The following is a 19,118-nucleotide window of genomic DNA, read 5'->3' as shown; positions in this document are numbered from 1 at the left end:
AACACTGGAGTGAGTTGCCATTTCCTTCTCCAATGCATGAAAGTGAAAAGTGAAAGTGAAGTCGCTCAGTCGTGTCCGACTCATCGCGACCCCATGGACTGCAGCCTACCAGGCTCCTCCGTCCATGGGATTTTCCAGGCAAGACTACTGGAGTGGGGTGCCATTGCCTTCTCCGAAAGTTGAGTCACTGGCTTGTATAAATGCAAAGACCAATGTGGGCTTCAGGCACAGTTACATCAGAGCTCTTGTTCAGTTTCTTGGAAATCTCTCAACTCTGTTCTGTCAGGTTGGTTTTATCCTTGGGCTGACGTTCCTCATGGTCATAGAGGCCTGCTGGCATCAACGGGGTAACATGCTTGTTTAGATGAGGGGAGAGCAGGTCTTTATCCAGATAATCACTGATCTAAGCACAGCTCTTGAGATCTTCTGGGACCACCCTCCTGAACCAGTCATTTTGGTAGCAAGACCCCCATCTGCCTACAGAGTTGAAGTCCCAAGCCTTAGTTAAGCAAACAGAACAAACAAAAAATGACTCCTATTGCAACTTTTCCCAGAGTAATGGGTGCCTGCTCTTAACATGCCTACATAACTATTGATAAAAAGTTGACAATTTAAAATACCAACTTCCCTTCTGAAACATAAAGTTCTGCCTCTCTGCTGTAACAGATGGTACCACCCCATTCTCTAAGAATTGCAAGGACATTTGGTGAGATGACCTCAGGCCACAGCATCTGCAGCACTGGACACAGGATAATAGTAACAATAAGGTTTCATCTTGGATTAATATTTTACAGTTTCTAGTGTTTTCCCATGCAGTATCTCATTTTATCCCTGGGAGCTGGGTACGCTCTGTACTGTTATATCCAGCTTGTAGATAAGGAAATCTCATAGAGATTGAATGGTTGACTTAGCCAAGGTCAACGGCCTGTATAAGTGACAGAGCTGGCATTTCTTTTTGATGTTAAACTTTGGTGGGGACCTTTCCTCTGATTAGTCTTTTAAACCAGGGCACAGAGTGAAAAAGATAAGCCAGATGTAAATTTGATGGTGTGAGGCTGAGGAGGGGTTGTCTGAAAGGATTCCTCTGCTGCAGGACTTTGGTGTATATGAGAGAGAAGACAGAAAACATCTTTTCAACCTCTGCTTTTACCCTTTTTGGTTTTTCTTTCCCAGTTACCTTTTTATTGTGTTTCTTTCTCAAATTCTCTTCTCTGGTACAACTTTCTTAAATACAGTACCAAACACTTTTCATTCACAGGCCTTATTCAAGAATCAGTCCCGAAAAGGAATCCCAGGGTGGATGTGAGGGGACAAAGTGGGGGATGGTGGGAGGTTTATAAAATTGGGAAGCAGTGTGAGAAAGGGGGATGTTAGAGGAAGAGAAAAGAGAAACAAGACTGAAATCACGAGTTGGCTCTGACAACAAAGATTAACTGTAATATAAAATGTTTAGATTATTTAGTACATTTTTTAAGAGAACTAATGCCTTCAAGGCAATATGACGCTGAAGTGGGAACCCAGGAGTGGGAAGACTCAAAGATTGGGAAGGGTATTTCCCTGGTGGTCCAGTGGTGAAGAATCCACATTGCAGTGCTGGACGCTGGATATCCCGGGGTGGGGAGCTTGGATCCCAGGTGTTGTGCACCATAGCTACTGAACCCATTCACTCACTCTAGAGCCCTTTGAGGTGGTGTTCAGCAGGCAGTCTGTTCTATGACTCGGGAAATTAAAACTGCAACAGAAAATACAATTACACCAAACGATTGGATGAAAAGAAACCTAATTAGAGTTATTACAGACTGGAGACAAAGGCAAAGACCATGACAAACGCAAAAAGAGTTACCTTACCACATGATAGGTTGACTCCTGTGTTCCCCTACCCAGCCCCAAAATAAACAGTAGGAAGGTACACAATGCATGCATAAGTCAGGAAGTGGATGAAGAACCAAACAAGGGTATCTTTTCAAAGTCTTACTTCCCTATAAAGTTCAATTTTAAAATCAGGTACTTAAGGCCAGTAAACGAGCTTGGCAACAGCAATGAAAGAACCTTTCAAAGGGGACAGAAATGGAAAAGACAAGCCAAGTTTCTCAATATCTGTTGGAGGTCCCAGCCCCCTCCATCATCAATACCCTGTCCTGACACCCAGGACCCAATCCTAAGTACAGTTAGTAAAGTACGACAATTTTGCCCCTCAATCTTAGTGTTTTGATGTATGTGAGCCTAATCCTGCCTGTGGCCAAGAACCCAACTTCTCCCCAGATTCAAGGGGAGAGGAGGAAAATGTTCAAAAACACCCCAATTCAAGTAGGAACATCATGTTAAGAGCCAAGATGCTAGAATCAGACAGACTGGAGCTCGTTAAAACTTAGTTCCAACACTTATTAGCTTTATGGACCTCAGTAAGTTACCTCATTTCCCTGGGTCTTGTTTTTTTCTCATCCATAATCTGGGCATAATGTATTTATCTACCTCATAGGGTTTAAAAACAGATCTGTGTTAAGACATCTAGTCCAACAGTGCCTGACCCAACAGTAGGCACTGGATGAATAGTGGTAATTGTTATGTAAAATAATCATCATAATAAACTTGAACATCTGTGAAAGGGAAAGGGGTCCTAGTCAGTGAAATAAAAGGAGAGCTAGTGTCAGATCTCATGTCATGGCTCAATGCTTCCCTGCTTATCTCTGTCCAACTGAGCAGCTTTGTCTGCATTAGCAGAGCCTAGGAAACGAGTGCCATCAAAACCAATGAGACAAGCATTTTATAAGTGCCTGTTAGGGGCACAGGGCAGTGACACTGTGCTAGACCTGAAAAGAGGTCTCACTAAAGGTTGGGCCATGATCATGGGATATAACTGTTGGGGTATAACTGTTGTAATCTACACAAGGTGAGAGATGACTGAATACTTTCATTGATGTTGCATAAGAGAACAGTAACAGATTGTTGGAAATTGCTTCAGCATTGAAAACTGAAGTCTTAGTGCACTGCTTTATCACAGCGCTGAGTTATACGCTATACAACTTGTACTGAGCCCTGTGTACAGGCACAGTGAGAGATAGCCTTCTTTTTCATGGAGACTAGGATCAGTCACCTCCAAGGTGGAATGCATTCAACCCAGGATGTGGGCCAGACAATACTCTGGGGTGTGGGGTGAAGATATTAGACCTTCCATTTCTGTTTTTTAAAAGGATCTTCTGAAAGCATCTGACTTACTTTATAATATACATACTATATTTGAGTAGTAGTATCTATATATAATTTGTAAATAAAAGACATGAACGTTCATGTGATCACATTTTGTTTTTATTGGTGGGGTTCTTAATTTAAAAATTTTGGGAATGACTGGTCTAGAGGAGAAGGAAGACCAGTAAGCCAGCAGTCAAAATTAATGCAGAGGGAGCTTAGGTGGAACACAGATGATAAGCATGTAGCTTAGCAGGGAAGAAAGAGGAGATAGGATGCAGGGAAGGCTTCCTGGAGGAGGTGACAGGATGAGCTGCTGCAATGTGTTTGGTGAGGGGAGAGGAAGGGAGGGAAGGCTGTTTCAGGCAGACTATAAAACACATGCAAAGGCAAGGTGGCTTGTGTGTGTACAGTGAATGCATTTTGAAAACAAATAATCTGATCCATCTTAAACTGTTGATGTAAAGAGGGAACTACAGGAGGTAAAGCTGGAAGACTTCTGCAGAGATCCAGTTATTGAAGGTCATTAAATAGAGAGTTTAGTCTCATGGTGCAGGCCGGCGCTGCAGGATTCCAGCAGGGGAGGGGAGATCATGGAGCAGTATTCCCAACTTGATCCCCTCATCCATTCTCCATCAACACTTGTCCGAGTCCTAAAGGAAGAACATTGTACTTATGGAAGCTGATGAAACCTCCAAAGGCTAGGACAAAAAAGATGATAGAAGCCTTTGAAGGGATAGAAAATCTTCAATACTGGGCACTGCTGGATAAGCATCACTGGTGCCTAAAGATGCATCTCTGGGCAAAAAGGCTGTGCAGTCTCATGCAAGCATTCGTGCTTTAGTGGCTCCAATACAGTCAAGAGCAACAAGAGTTACCACCTGAGTGGCCAGAGCTGGAAAGGAGGGAAATGGCAGACACCGGAGCAACCAAGAGGACATATGTGGAGTCCACTGAGCTGCCCTAGGCAGGCTTTAGGAACCAGTTCAGGAGGACTTGCAAAGTCTTTGACGTTCCCTCACGAGAAGAGGCTGTACTTATTCAAATTGTATCCCCCATGTGCTGCATGACAGATCAGGCTCTGGTGTTTACAAATCTTGAAGTCACCGTCCAGGCAGTTCTTCTATAAATATTCCTTTGGGAGTTGTACAACAGGAGCCTGGCATAGCTTTTTGATCAAGATGTCAGGAATGAATAAAATAGTGATTGGCTGGCTGCTTTCATGACCGTAGTTAAACCTCAGACTGGGCTGGCCAAATCCCACCAGAGTTGAGCGTGGAGCTATTATTTGGGTGCACGTGGCAGACTGCAGTAGGGGAATAAATCCAGGAGCTCAGTTACAATGACAGTCAATGGCTGGGTATTTTATCACCTTATTCTGGAGAAATCTTACAAAAAACTAGAAATGTAATGCCATAACTATGTATACAGTCAGTAAGGCAGAAGCATAGGTAGAGAGATACAGGCTAACACCCATGAGGACTAGTCACTGGTGTTGTCCAACTAGAGAACCCCTGTTACTCATTCTAAGGTTAATGCTAAATTCTAGGCAGAATGAGACTAGGGGCCAAAATGGGAATTAATCACCAAAAAAGCAGATAAAACTGATTCATTTCTGAGCTGGAACACAAGCAGTACGATGAACCTGAAAACTTGGTTGCATGCATATTAAACAGGAAAAGCTGGAATAGACATTGTCCTCCCTGGAAGAAGGTGGGAACCTCAAGAAAACATCCTGTTGAAGCAAAGGTGGTTGTTGGCAGAACTGGAACCCTGGGTCTTCGGAGAGCATCATTCATTCTTAGAAGTGGTCACACTGGCATGAGCTGAAGAAGACCTACCTGGGTACATGATCTACTCAGTCTACATAGTGCTGGCAGTAATGGGAGTGTCTCAAGGCCTTACGGGCTGGTTTACATCCAGTAAACCTGAAAAGCTCCTTAAGTGGAACTTTGAAGAATGATACAGAAAACTTAAGAGCTGAGGGCAGTACGGATAGTTAATAGGATCTAATGCTCATAGACATACTCTTGTAGTGCTAACAGATGTCCATGCAGGACACAGGAAGTGCACACTTCTGATGATCAGTGTACCCCTAAATTAACCTAATCCTTTGGTGGCTTTGGCTGGCTCCGTTAGACCAACGGATTCACACCTTCTTGGCAGCTGCCCCCATCCCGTGGGCAATGGCCATGCTGGATTTTGGAGACTGCTACTGGATCCCAAAGCATTTGTAATGCTAAGCACCATGCTATGGGGCCACTTTATGCCTGCATTTTGTGTGGGCCTTCACTTCAGAAGGCACAGAGATCTGGGGAGAGGCAAATGGTTTCTGAGAAACGGATCTTAAGCCAGAGAGCACTTCTAGTCTGCAATCACCATCATCTCTGTCTGCCTCCTCAGTTCTCTCACTGTCCCTTTCATTTGACTATCTTCACTACTCAAATCAGGTAGACAAATAGTTTCTGTAAGTATCAGCCATCATCTTCTCTGGGACCCAACAGGTTGAAATGTTTGTTCTATATATTCTTCTACCTTTAGGCTGACTTTATATGAAAGGACACCCTTGAAACAAACATTTTTATAAATCTTAATACTGGATTGGCCAAAAAGTCTGTTGTTTTTCAGTAAAAACAAAAGATGCAGTTTTCATTTTCACCAAGAACTTTCATTTTCACCAAGTTGATGATATCAGTTAATGTAATCATTAACTGAATGAACTTTTTGGCCAAACTAATACATAAGGGTGAGCATGCCATGGTAAGGCATTTTTTAAAAAGTTTGTCTGTATTACCATATCTTTGTCTTTCAATTGTTTGTTGATGCCTTAACTGAATGCATTAAGAACACAGAGAGGAAAGTTGGCTGTGTGTATTTGGAAAGAATTCACTCTACGCCTCTGACCTCAGTTTATCACATCTGCAAAATCAGTGAGTCTGCTGGCCAGAGCATCTTCCAGATCTAAAAGACTATGATTATGTATCTAATACGAAGGCCAGAAATGCCTAGAGTGTGCAGATTTTAAAAAAATAGAATGGGCAGTATGTTACAAAAGCAGAGCTTCAATTCATACATGAAGAATTAGGGTAGGTTATTTTTTGCTAAATAAACTGAGTCCTTACAAAATATTAATGATTGCCATAGATAAAGAAAAAATTTTAATCTTAAAAATTAACATTTTTCTTCGTTTTATAGGTTATTTTGGCTTGTTCCATTTTAAAAACTCTATTCATTAAATTTGGCGTATGAAGTTTTTATTTTAGGAATACTCAAACAGTGGAGACTTAAACATTCATGAAACCCAGTCTCCTTACTTCATCTTTTACCCGCACATTTCTGGCACTTTCTGTCTGTGAGGTCTCTTGTCTGAACTACCTCTGTGCCTGTCCACACTCTCTCTAGAGTTAATAATTCCACATGGACAGTTTTTCCTCCAGAGGACAGAGATGCTACTTCTCCAAAGCTCTCAGTGCTTCCTAAATGCTGCCTCATGGTGGGGGTACCAAACACTCATCTCTAAGGGAAGCTGTTTTGGCATTGCTTTGGTTGAAGGATTTGCATTGCATTGCCCTGTTGGTGGTACTTGGTGTGGTGTGTATTCTGCCTGCTGTAGCTAAAGGCCTTCCCAGATTGGGCAGCTGAATGCACTGCACAGCTGCCAAAATTCTAATTCTGCTCTTTAGACCCTTGTCTGGCCCTCGCTCCAGTCTCCCGCCAACTGGGTCCCTGGCTCGTTATCAGGCCCACCCGGGCCCTGTCTCCACCCCCAAGTGGGCCCAGGAAATCATTCTTGGCACCAAACTGAACTTTAACCACATAACTGCCCCAACCTCATTCAACCCAACTCTCATCTCAACAAAAGTTTGTTACCCTGTGAGCTGGCAGACAAGAAGAGAGGGGCCAGAAAAGAGGAAATGCCACGGGTGAGGGCACTCATCACCCTCAATCACTGTGACTCTCAGATTGTAAAACGTTTTGTGGCGCCTTTCTTCTAAATTTTCAAATGAAAAGAATCAAGAATCCTACTAGAAAAAACAGTAGAAATGAATATAGTTTATTTTATGGAGAGGGGAATACTATTTCTCTGTGTATCTGCACCAGAGCATAAGTGAAATTTGTCTTATAGAAAAATACTAAATTCAGTATACTTCCATAATGAAAAAATGCACTGTGAGATCATAAACTGCTGATAATATGTAGGCACCTGTAAAACCACTATCAGAAAACAGATTTAAAGGTAAAAATATCAGTAATATTGTGGAGACAAGGAGGTAATTGATTCTTAGCAAAATGAGGTTTCAGATAACTACCTGATCCAACTTTAAGTGCTTAACTGGTCCACATTATGGTTTAAATACTCACAGAATGGTGTAATCTAGACTGATTGGAAGAATCTCTTCTCTTTTAGGTGAAAATATGTCCCTTGATTCTCTTTCTACTCCTTTTAGCCTTAACCAATCTGGTATCCTTTCTGCTATGATAGTTTTGCTCCCAAGAAGCCACATGGGTTAATTTGCAGATCTGCGTTGGGGCAGTGGGGTATTGTAATTTGGGGAAATGAAATTGTTTTAGTTTTTGTTTTCCCAAAAGGAGCAGGGAATATTACAAACGTGGTACACTTGTAAAACACAGGCAAATGCACTTGACAATCAAGCACTCTATTTTGAAATTTAAATAAAGCTAAGATTTTCCTCTGGCCTAGAGGGAAACTTCATTAAAATCAATTAGTACAATCCTCCAGAGAAAAATGGGCTTTTTTTTTTTTTTTTTTTAAGGTTTAAAGAGTAAGGTGCACACAATTACCTTTCCGGGATCCTTTGTGAATGTCAGTATCAAACCTAGCAGGTGGCCAGGTGCAAACAAATGTCCCCGACAGGGGCCTGGGTAACTCCCTAAGTTCTCATTGAAGGGATGTAAGTGTAATTAATGGATGTATATATACCAAGAATGTAATATACATAACCAAGGAGGCTCCAAACTGATTGCATGTATTACCAACTGTGAAGGGCAGGCCGAGTGAGATAAAGTTGGTGGCAGGCGCTCCCAGGTGAGGCCTCAGTCCAGGGGCGGAGGTTGGGGCCGCACAGCTGTTGCCGCGCGCCCTGGTCCCTCCTCCCAGCTGCGGCGGCTTCACCCCCACCCCCACCCTCCCCCCGCCGCTCCCAACGCCGCCGCCGCCTCCCCTCTGGCTCCCGGTCTCTTCTCGCAATCCTTCCATCGCTCTCGCCCCCTCTCCCTCTGTCCCGTCCTCTCCGCTCCCCTCACCCCGCCTCTCTCCCCCTCCCCCAGCCCCTCCTCTCTTCACCCCACCCTGCCTCCCTCCCTCCCTCCGCCCGCCTGCCCGGCGCTCGCTGAGCCGACACCAGGGGGGCTCTCGATGTAGCACCATGACAGGCATCGCCGCCGCCTCCTTCTTCTCCAATACCTGCCGGTTCGGGGGCTGCGGACTCCACTTCCCCACCCTGGCCGACCTCATCGAGCACATCGAGGACAACCACATCGGTAAATGGCCCGGGGTGGGCGGGGGTGCCCGGCGTGCGGAAACTCCTGCCCGGGCGAGAACCCCAGAATGGCCAGGGCTGGTTAGGAGCGAGGAAGGCGGCGGCGGGGCGGGGAGGGTGTGTTCGAGCCCAGGGCATGGGGGTGGCGGGATGCGGAGGCGCGAGGTGCCGGTGGGGTGTGGGGGGGGGCGGGGAGCAGGGTGGGGGAGGGGGCGGGCGCCCCGAGGTGCGGCGGGCGGGCTGGGGGGATTCCGCGGGGCGTGCGCGCCGGCGGCGAAGTGGTTGGGAGTGGGGCTGCGCTGCGGCGGGGGCGGCGGGAGGAGGGACTCGGCGGCGGGGAGATGCGGCGGCGGGGCCGGGCGCCGGGGGAGGGGGCGCCGGGCGGAGGGCGCGGTGGGGCAGGCTAGGCGGCCGGCCGGCCGGCGCTGGGCAGGGGCGCGGAGTTAGTTGGCCCTGGTGGTCGGAGCGGCCAGGGGCGGCGGGGGGCGGGAGCTGCACGCCGCCCGCCGCTTCCGCCCGGGCTCGAGCTGTCAGGGCTCGGCGGCGGCTGCAGCCGCTGGGAGGTGGGAGCGGGGGGGCGGGGGTGGCTCCACCGCGGCAGCCATTCCGCTTCCTCCTCCCGCCGCCGCCGCCACTGCGTCCTGTCAGCGCCGGTTGCTAGGTGTGGTGCGCCGGGAGGGGGCCCGGAGCCGAGGCCGCTGGCGGAGGACCGGCGCTCTCCCTCTCCACGGCGGCGGCAGGGCTCTCTGGCCTGGGGGCGCCCGCTTCTGCCCGGGCCTGGCGCGGATGCCCGGGCGCTGCGGGCAGAGGTCCCGGGTGCGCCCGCGGGCCGCGCCCAGTGCCCAGGGCCGCGCCGCCCCGGAGGCCCCTGCGGCTGCGTCTGCAGGAGAGCCATCCCCCGGGGACCGGGGGTCGGGCATTTAAATGCGCCCCGGCTCTGAGATTTGCCTTTCAAATGGTGCTAGGCCCGAGGTGCGTCGGCTGCGCAGAGGATCCGTAGCGGCGGCCTGCGCAGCGCCCGGGGCGCGGGGGACTTCGTGGCTGCGGGGGAGGGGGCGCCCTGCGGGGCTGCGACTTTCTCTTCCTTCCCAAGACCCCGAGGCCTTTCAACAAGTCCTTAATTCGCACAAGAGCTTGCACACATTTACACGCTCCTATCCGGAGCCCCTCCGAGGAGAGATGAGTCGGGTTCGTGTGGCTCGGCCGATCCATCCACCTGCGGAAGGTGTGGCCGGCGCCCACGAGTTGTTCTATGTGGACCGCGTGGTGCCCTAACGGGGCTGTCTAATCCAGAGAACCTGTGAATTGCCCCCAGAAAATCATTTCCCAGTGAATGCTGTGGATTCACCCATGTCGATGCTGCTCACGTTTCTACAAAGTTGAGAGAATAAATCACTACTGCTGTCTATTTATACACGAATAAAATGAGGCCGAGCCTTATGCTCCTTCTCTGAGTATGCTTTCTGTGCACACAGTGCGTGCTTAACAGCATTGAATGCTGCTTGAGAATGGGTATATGATGGGACGTCCAGGATGGGAAATACTCATAGAAAACGTCTGTAGAACGTCTTTCAAAAGATAATCTGGATGAGTAATTGTCCAGGTTTTGAAACTTACAAAGTTCTAAAACATCCGTGTAATAGCTTTCGCTATCTCCTCTGATAAAGGTGTGACAGAAAAGCTAGGCAAGTTTTGGTGGTCTTAAAAGCAGGAGTTTAATGGAGTAGCATATTTGCTGATTCATCATCATGATTGAATAGGCATAACTCAAGGTGCTTAAGGAATAAATCAGATTTTTCATGATGAGTAGTTTAAAATAATATTTAAAGTCCCATAATACAAAGCTACAGTAGAAGTTTTATTAGTTCAAGTCTCTTCTCTTACATTCAATGATAAGTAGAAAGTTATATATATATATATATATATATATATAATGTAAATATATAAATAACATTTCCTAACCTTGGGAGGGATGTCATTGCATATCCCATTCACTCACTAGCAATTTTATTTTAGAATAAACTATAAGTAATAATTTCTCCACATTGCCTCCCTGCTTGGACTAGCTAGTTAAAAGGAAATATAAATTATATTTATTAAAGTGTGTTAAAGACAGTTAACTATTTGAGGGTTTAAGTTTGTAATCAGATAATTTTGAAACTAACTCTTGGTGAATCACCAGTTAAGTTTGCAGAGATTGTCTTTAGTGCTGTGCAAACATTTTAAAGAGGGTTTACAGATTCTATAAATTTTATAAATTTAAATTTTAAGTAATGGTCACTTCCAAAGGGCTAGTATTTTTCTTTGTGAAAATATTGAACAGTTAAATGTACAACAATAGCTTAAGTGAATTTTGGGGCACTGCTAACAATTACTATACTTTGAAATTAGTTTGAAACCAGAAAACTTTATGGAAAGTAAATGTTAAACAAACACTTAAAATTCCTTGGGTGAAGAAACCAGCTGAAACTATTCTGTACCTTAAAGTGAGGAGAAGCCCCTCACTTTGAAAGACAGCCCCGTATGCAAAAAGAAGTAGGAACTGATTTCAAGAAGAATAAAAACAATCTGGTTTTAGTAGGCAGTATCATATAAATACACTTTCAATGAAGAGACATGAGTGAAAATACATCAGACAAAGCATTTGGTGAAAGTTCTATACTACAGGTATTTTTAAGTGGAATTTATTGTTTGTGGTTGTCTATATATTTTTGGAGAGAGATTGTTATTTTTAATGACTGATTTACCAGTTCTATATTCTTGTCATCAAGTGGCTGCAGTAAAAAGATGCATGAAAAGATTATCAAAAGATATAGTATTACCTGTAATTTTTTTAAGATGCATGTTATTTAGAAATCACAGGAGCATTAGAGGTGTGCCTAATGACAGGTCCATCTTGAGGACCTTTCTGAGTTACTGCCGTTTAACCACTAGTCAGAATCCTTAAGCAGTAATGAGATGAAGGTTTATGGATGGGAATATGGCATATTTCTTGCATGAGAGATTTTTCAAGGCCTTTAGTGTACAAGGCCCATAGTTTTCATAATAACTGTATTGTTTAGTTCAGATTAAGTACATTAAGTTGAAAGTAGCTGTTACAGATAAACACTCAACTCTTTTTGTTAACCAGTTAACCTTGTTAGCAAGGATTTGGGGCTGTAGGGCTGAAGAAAGTGTAATTTCCCCTTCCTCGGTTTTTCCTCCTTCCTCCTAGAGGAATTCCTCACCTGAGGTCCTGTTGTCTTCCTTGTGTTTCATTGCTGGTCTAGTCCTGGAGCACCTGTCTCCATGTACAAGCTGAATACGCCAACTAAAACCCTTCTCCCAACTTAAATTGCCTAGAAATTTCACTGCCCTGCAACTGTGAAGTGTTTCTATGTCAGCTTCGCTATTAATTCATTCATACCTTGTCTCTGTTTCCTGGAGATGAAAAAAGCTGATCAAGATTTGTTTGCTTCTTACTGTAAGTAGATACTTGAGTTTGTAAAAACACTCTTGACACGCACATCCTAGGTAGGTGAAGATGAGTTGATAACTAGAAATCATAGAAACACCAAGAGCACTAAATATGGCATTGAAGGTCTTGTCACAGACTCATGGGACTTCGCTTGGTCTGTGCATCCCAGTGCCCCAGTGCTGTGGAGTCTTTTGGCTTTTGGTCTCAGAAAGAAATCATTCTTACTAGATGTGATTATTTGGTACATTTGTAAAAGTACCTCTGCATTTTTTATTTATGTATTAATATATATCAAGCACCTGATTTGCAATAGGTATAGTTCTAGGCGCTTGGTATATTTTGGTGAACAAATTTCCCAACCTTTGGGGAATTTGTGTCCTAGTGGTGGGAGATAGACAATAAATAGTCAGCATAAAATGTAAATTATGTAGTATCCTGGTTAGTGGTATGGAAAGAGTCCTGTTACAGCAGGCTAAAGTGGGTTGGGAGATGAAATGTGGAATTTTAATTGGTTGGTCAGGATAGGCCTTACTGTGAAGCTGATAGGTGATTCAAAATCTTCACAGAAGTGAAGGAGTTAGCTATGAGGCCAACCAAGGACCATGGATGTCCAGGCAGAGGAAACAGACAGTGCAAATGCCCCCAGGTAGCCTGCATACCTTAAAGTGAAACACGGATTTTCCTGGATTCAGTTACTCTTGTGATAGTACTAAACTAGCAGGTTATTTAGAACCTTCTCCAGATGTTAGGGACTTCAGCTTTGCCATTGTTGATTGGGATTTTCCTGTTGGGGCTCCATAAGGAGATGGGTTATCATTGACTATAGTGGCTTGCCGTAGCTATGACTTGGTGGATCTGGACCCTGAATGTCAGCAGGTTTCTTGTTGTGAGTTTCTACTTGTTAGTTTCCTCATCTCCAAACCTGGGTAATAAATGCATGCTGCTTCATTTCATAGGATAGATTCATAGACCATCTAATTAATAAATATCAAAATCTCTGGAAAGAAAAATAAGGTAGTTATTATCAACAATGTAGAATTTGACTCCTAGGACAGTTTGGTAAAAATTTGCATTCTCTTAAAGCAGCACTGTTGTATATTAAATAGATCAGTGTATGATAAGCAGCAAGCCCTTATCCCTGTTTTATAGGTGAACAAACTGAGACATAGAAAAATTACTTAATTTGCCTAAATTTCCATGACTGGTAAATATGAGCAGAAATCTGAATATCAGACAGGTATGCAGAGCTGGCCTTGTGCCAAGCTGCCATACAGGTGAAGAACTAGAGCATACTGGCCCTACTGCCCCTCCAGACCAAAGTAGCTTGTTTCCTCCTTTACAAAGTAACTCTGAATCCTTGAGATGAAGATTATATGAGGGCCCCATAGTGAACCCAGCTTGCTTGGTTTTGAATATGGTCCTCTGCCACTTACCAGCCATTTGACTGTGAACAAATGACTACCACACTGAGCTTCAGTTTCCTCTGCTGTCTAATGAAGGTAGTAAAAGCATCTACCCCAGGGAGTAGCTGATGAGGATTACATGAGCTAATTTGTGTAAAGTACTCATTTTCTTAAGTAGTATTCGATTATATACGTCATCCAGTTTCTTGCCATTTTGTGTGTTTGCCAAATAAGTATGTTGGAAATCTATGAAGGTGTGCATTAGAGTTTAGTAGGACGTGGGTTGTGTCTACCTACAACTATGTAAAATCACTAGACTCATCCTAGGACAGATTGAGAATGGGAAATGGGACATCCTTCCACAGTCCAGCATTGGGGTTTCGGCCTCTGGCCATTTGTGCTTCTGTGTGGCCAGAGGTACTTTAGATGCTGGCAAAAGTTGCCGCTGTGGACTGGGAAGTGGTGTCAAGGCCAGCGGCTTCTAACGTGGCCTTTCCTTGTGGCCTGCACTTATTTGAAAAAAATGCAAGACTAGAAAGAGGCACTGTGCCTGGGCCTGTGGGCACATTCCCACGAGGGCCTTTCCTGTGGGGAGAAGGAATGACTGAATGAATAAATGAATGAATGAAAGGCTTGTCACTGCCTGCCCTGTTCTTTGCCTGCACCCTGTAGCTTGGTGGCAAGATGCCCTGTTATACCCTCCTATGGTTCACCAGAAGATCCCAGGTAGATAGTTGGGGGAATTTTTACGTGCTTGTGTGTGCACAGACCACACATTGGGGGACCCCTCACTGTAATGCTTCATGGCATTCTCCAAAGCACTGTCTTCAGTGGCTTTTCCATTTGCCCACATGTCTCCTGAAAACAGTCAAATCACCCTTTATAAAAACATTGCTAGGGAACATACTGACTCATAAGTTTCACAAGCTTCTGATTGTTTCTTTTAGTGTCCATTTTCTGATACGTGACTGAAATGTACAGAGAGGAAAACTCTGCCTACCACCTACTAACTCTATAGAAGCTCCCATATTCTTTGGAAACTAGTTTCCTTTACAGTGCATATATTTTGGTGACATCTGCCACCCTGACAGTTCTAGAAGAGCAAACTGACAGCTGTTTTCAGAAAAACCTATTCTTTCGTTGATGACAGGGAAGAAGCCTCCAGACTGAGAAGGCTGGTGACACTTGAGAGGGGCTTTCTTAGGACGGTCTGGAAGCCAAAAGCCTTGAGATTTAGATTCAGGTCCCAGAGACAGGACATAATGCTGTTGAAACCCTTAAAAATCCTCCCTTTCTTCCAGTTTTTGTCTTAAAGACAAGAACCATACCCTGGGCTTCTCTGGTGGCTCAGAATCAGGAGACCCGGGTTCTATCCCTGGGTTGGAAAGATCCCCTGAGGAAGGGAATGGCAACCCACTGCAGTATTTTTGCCTAGAGAATTCCATGGACAGAGGAGCCTGGCAGGCTGCTGCTGCTAAGTCACTTCAGTCGTGTCTGACTCTTCGACCCCAGAGACGGCAGCCCACCAGGCTCCCCCGTCCCTGGGATTCTCCAGGCAAGAACACTGGAAGGGGTTGCCATTTCCTTCTCCAATGCATGAAAGTGAAGAGTGAAAGTGAAGTCGCTCAGTCGTGTCCGACTCTGAGGGACCCCATGGAGTGCAGCCTACCAGGCTCCTGCGTCTATGGGATTTTCCAGGCAAGAGTACTGGAGTGAGGTGCCATTGCCTTCTCTGTCTCTGAGGCTACATGTCCTTAAATTTCTCTTCCCAGCACATCCTTACCCTTGCCCTCAGATCTTAGGAGTGCAGACATGGCCTGGGTACTACTGAAGAATCCACTTGCTGGATTGCATATAATACATTTCATTTCACGACAGGGTAATAGATTTGTTCTGTTGGCCATATTGATCTGGCTAAAGTGTGGAATAGCAAACATTGTTTTATTTAGAATTTGAAAATCAAACTGCAAATGTCAGAGTTAGTTTGTTTTTAAAAAGACTTTCCTTTAGTATGCTAAATCAGTTGAAAGAAAATTATGTTTTCCCCCTGCACTAAGCACTATAATCTTGCAGTAGTTTTCACCTGTTTTTTTTTTTTTTTTCTAAAGTCCAGATGCAAGCATGGAACAGATTAATGGATATTCTCTTTAAGAATGAAGTCTTCCCAGTAACTTTCTTTCCACTTTGGCAGGAGTCAAAGTGCTTCTTTTGGGTCAGACTACAGACTCTCTGTCCAGGACCAGAGAGCATTGAAAGTCTCTTGATGGCCTGGCTCACCCATTGGCCTCCTCAAGGAAGCCCTGTTCTTTGTTTGCCAGGCTCTAATGGTGACTTTCTTCTGAGCTAGATGATCTGGATACCATGTTGTTAACTTGAAAAGACTCACTCTTTCTTTGATATTATGCATATATATAATTAACATATATACATAATGTATAGATAAATGCTGTATATGTAAAATATTATACAAATGCATATATAAATGATACATGTGTTTTTACATGTATGTGTATATACACCACACATATGTGTACATTATACATATGTGTATTTATATGTGTGTATATAATATATTCATTCTCTAGATCACTGTGGATAGTGAGGATTACCACATACATTTTTGAGTATTTTCTGTCTATAGTACTTAAGACTGTACTTCCTGTTTCCAATGAATTGAAATTTATTTGGAGAAGTCAGACATGTATAGACTGAGATAAATGATGAACGATAATGGGGACCACAGAGACTGATTCAGTGTGAAGCTCATGAATTGCAAGCACCAGGGCCCCTCACTTGTACAATACATGTTTTACCATTTCTGCATATATTGCTTGGGCCCACCTAGACCTTTCCAAGGGCCTGGGGGGACCCTATACCAGTGTACACAGGCATGCATTCATGGATAACATCATAATTTGTAACTTTTGTAAGGCATAAAATTTTAATTGCAGGTAACTTACCCTTTTCCACTCTGACTTCCCTTCTATGACGTTTCTTCTTGGCTTTGGTGACATTGGAGTTAAGAGTGTTTCTGAGATACAGCTAAGGAAGATTTGAATTGCAGACACTTTTAGTTTGGGTTGAGTGGAATGTATTTATTCAGCTCACAGTTTTCTGTAGTTAAGTTATTCCTAGGCCTCCTAGGGTAAGACTCACTACCCAGGAATGCCATCCAGTGTTCCAGCTCACCTGGGGTCTGTCCACATGGTAGGGATGAGTTAGTATTGCAGCATGAGTCTATACCATGACATCTGCTGGTGGAAGCATGGTTTGAATATGGTTTGGAGCCAGAATCGAGTCTGGAAAATTCTTCTCCTTTATTAGATGTATAAAACTGTAAGTAAAAGATTCGGTTCTTATTTAAGTATATTTGATATGGAAGTTCTTTCTGTTAAGAATATACCCAATAATGCAAATACACGTTCATAACTGCACCATGTTTTTTAATGAGAATTTTGTGTTTCTTCTTCAATTGAACACACATACTCATACACACACACACACACACACATCAGTGACAACAAACATTACTGAGTGTTATCAAAACAAAAAATATTTAAACTTAGACAATTCACTAGAAGATGTGGAATGCCCTGAATTCTTATGGCTCACATGTGAAAGAAATAGGTGTTTACAAATTTGACAACAATCCTAAAAATTTATATGGCATTAAAAAGGACCTATGAGGCTGAAAGTAACTTTTCTGAATTATCAATAATTAAAAATACATTTTGATCACCCATGTTTGTGGTTTGTGTTTTATAGAAATGCTGTTAATATGAATCATTGTCATATGAGAAGTAATCAGAGTGTGCAGCCCAAAAGAAGTATTTACAGCAGTGTTGCAGTGTTTCAGATTCACATAGTGGATTCTTTTTCTGGATCTTGGTTTTGTGATGTTTTGGTAAGGTCAGGTTTAAAATTTGGGGTTTTAACTTTGTAATCTAAATAATCACTTTGCTAAGCATTTTGTATTTGTGATGTTGCATTTTTTTCATAAACAGAGTGTAAATCTGCATAAAACTTGGATACGGTTCTTGGTACCAGATAGAGAATCATTACTGTTCTAAACAATTTTAATAGAATATCTAATTCACCATCGTAGCAAGCTGTGAATTTGACATTTATTCCTAGAAGTGCTGCCTTCTAATTGGAAATTAAATATACTACCATATTAGTTGATTACCTTAACTTCATAGTGAAATATGACTAGAATGCTTATTTTGATAAGATTAAAAAATAAACAATAGCATCTTTATGATTGGTCCTTTCTTCTTTGTGCTGTAGTGTGGGCTCATGTCGCTACAGTGAGCGTATAGAATTATGTGCACCATACTTGATGATAACCACCCATGTACTTTGCCTCACGCACTATAGAAATAATAAGTTTCAAAGCTAACTTTGGCGGTGAAAAACATTTCTGAAGACTGTCATCTCTGGAGGGGTGCATTTGTGAGGACTTACATATTTATTTGTTCATGTGTATATGTTTATGATACACACAAACACCAGTTATGCAATTAGTCTAGGATAATTTACAGTAAGGAAATTGGAAGAGAAAATCCATTTCTTTATTTTTACACTTGGATATTGAACTTGGTTAGTCTTTTTCCAGGTTGAGGATATTGTGAAGTTTAATTGTATCATTGTTTGCTTTACCTACAATATTTGGTTGCCTAGAATATTCTAGGGCTAAAACAATGCTAGGACAAAAGTATATCTTGCATCCTTCCCATGTCTTGCCTGAGAGGTTTAGTATAAAGGAGGTGGGAGTGGGGTAGGAGGGGTTGCTGGGTGGGGGGCGGGGAAGCTGGGACTTCCTGAAGCTGGACAGAACTGGATTTTGAATCCTGAATCCACTTGGACAGTTCTGACAATCTTATTTACATAAAGTAGTAACAGTATCTACTAGAATTAAGCACCACATGAGTGAGGCACTGGTTAGCTGCTTTATGTGCATTGTCTGGAAGTTAAGTATTAGTCCCATTTGATGCAAGACACAGACCAAGACAGAGACCAAATAACCCAGCACGCAGTATACACAGCAGTAAAATGCTCAGGGGAGGGAGGGGCAAATAACCCAGCACGCAGTATACACAGCAGTAAAATGCTCGGGAGCGGGGGGCAAGCTTTGCTCTCTGCTGTCTGCATATCCCTTAGTACTTGCTCTTTATAAGCTGACTTTTTATAAAATATTTGCATTTTAATAGAAGGCTTTTGTGTACCTAAGTGTCTTAACGTTCAGAATGGCTGCATTTCCAAAGGGAAATGCTTGGCTGGCTGGGGAGATATTACTTTTGGTAGAAAAAGAAATGTTTTGAGGCTTCTAAGAAAATGTTAGGAGGATCCATGAGCATCCCAGTAACAATAATGAAAACAATAACTTGGCAGTTCTAAAATGATTATAATTACTGAATTGTCTAAAGATACTAACCAGTTTTCTCTCCTTTACTGATACTTTTAATCTGGGAGTAGAAGACTCTTTTCAAACACTCTTTTCAAAAATAGTTAACACTATTAACACTTATAAACATCTATTTTACTTTAGATTTTCAAAATTAAAATACTGTC

General features: G+C 43.4%; 1 protein-coding gene across 1 annotated transcript in view; it reads left to right on the top strand.

Annotated features, from left to right (window-relative positions):
* The first annotated feature begins 8,380 nt into the window (after positions 1-8,380).
* The window catches only part of JAZF1 (JAZF zinc finger 1), a 333,188-nt gene continuing 322,450 nt past the window's right edge, over positions 8,381-19,118 (top strand). Inside the window, exon 1 of the mRNA XM_027539410.1 lies at positions 8,381-8,688. Coding sequence (XP_027395211.1) covers positions 8,574-8,688 — 115 coding nt within the window. The 5' untranslated portion in view covers positions 8,381-8,573. The remainder of the gene's footprint in view (positions 8,689-19,118) is intronic.

The sequence above is a fragment of the Bos indicus x Bos taurus genome, chromosome 4 (genome assembly GCF_003369695.1).
Source record: "Bos indicus x Bos taurus breed Angus x Brahman F1 hybrid chromosome 4, Bos_hybrid_MaternalHap_v2.0, whole genome shotgun sequence".
Taxonomy (NCBI): domain Eukaryota; kingdom Metazoa; phylum Chordata; class Mammalia; order Artiodactyla; family Bovidae; genus Bos; species Bos indicus x Bos taurus.
Note: the sequence above shows the minus strand (reverse complement) of the source record. Positions and strands in the feature narration are given on the sequence as shown.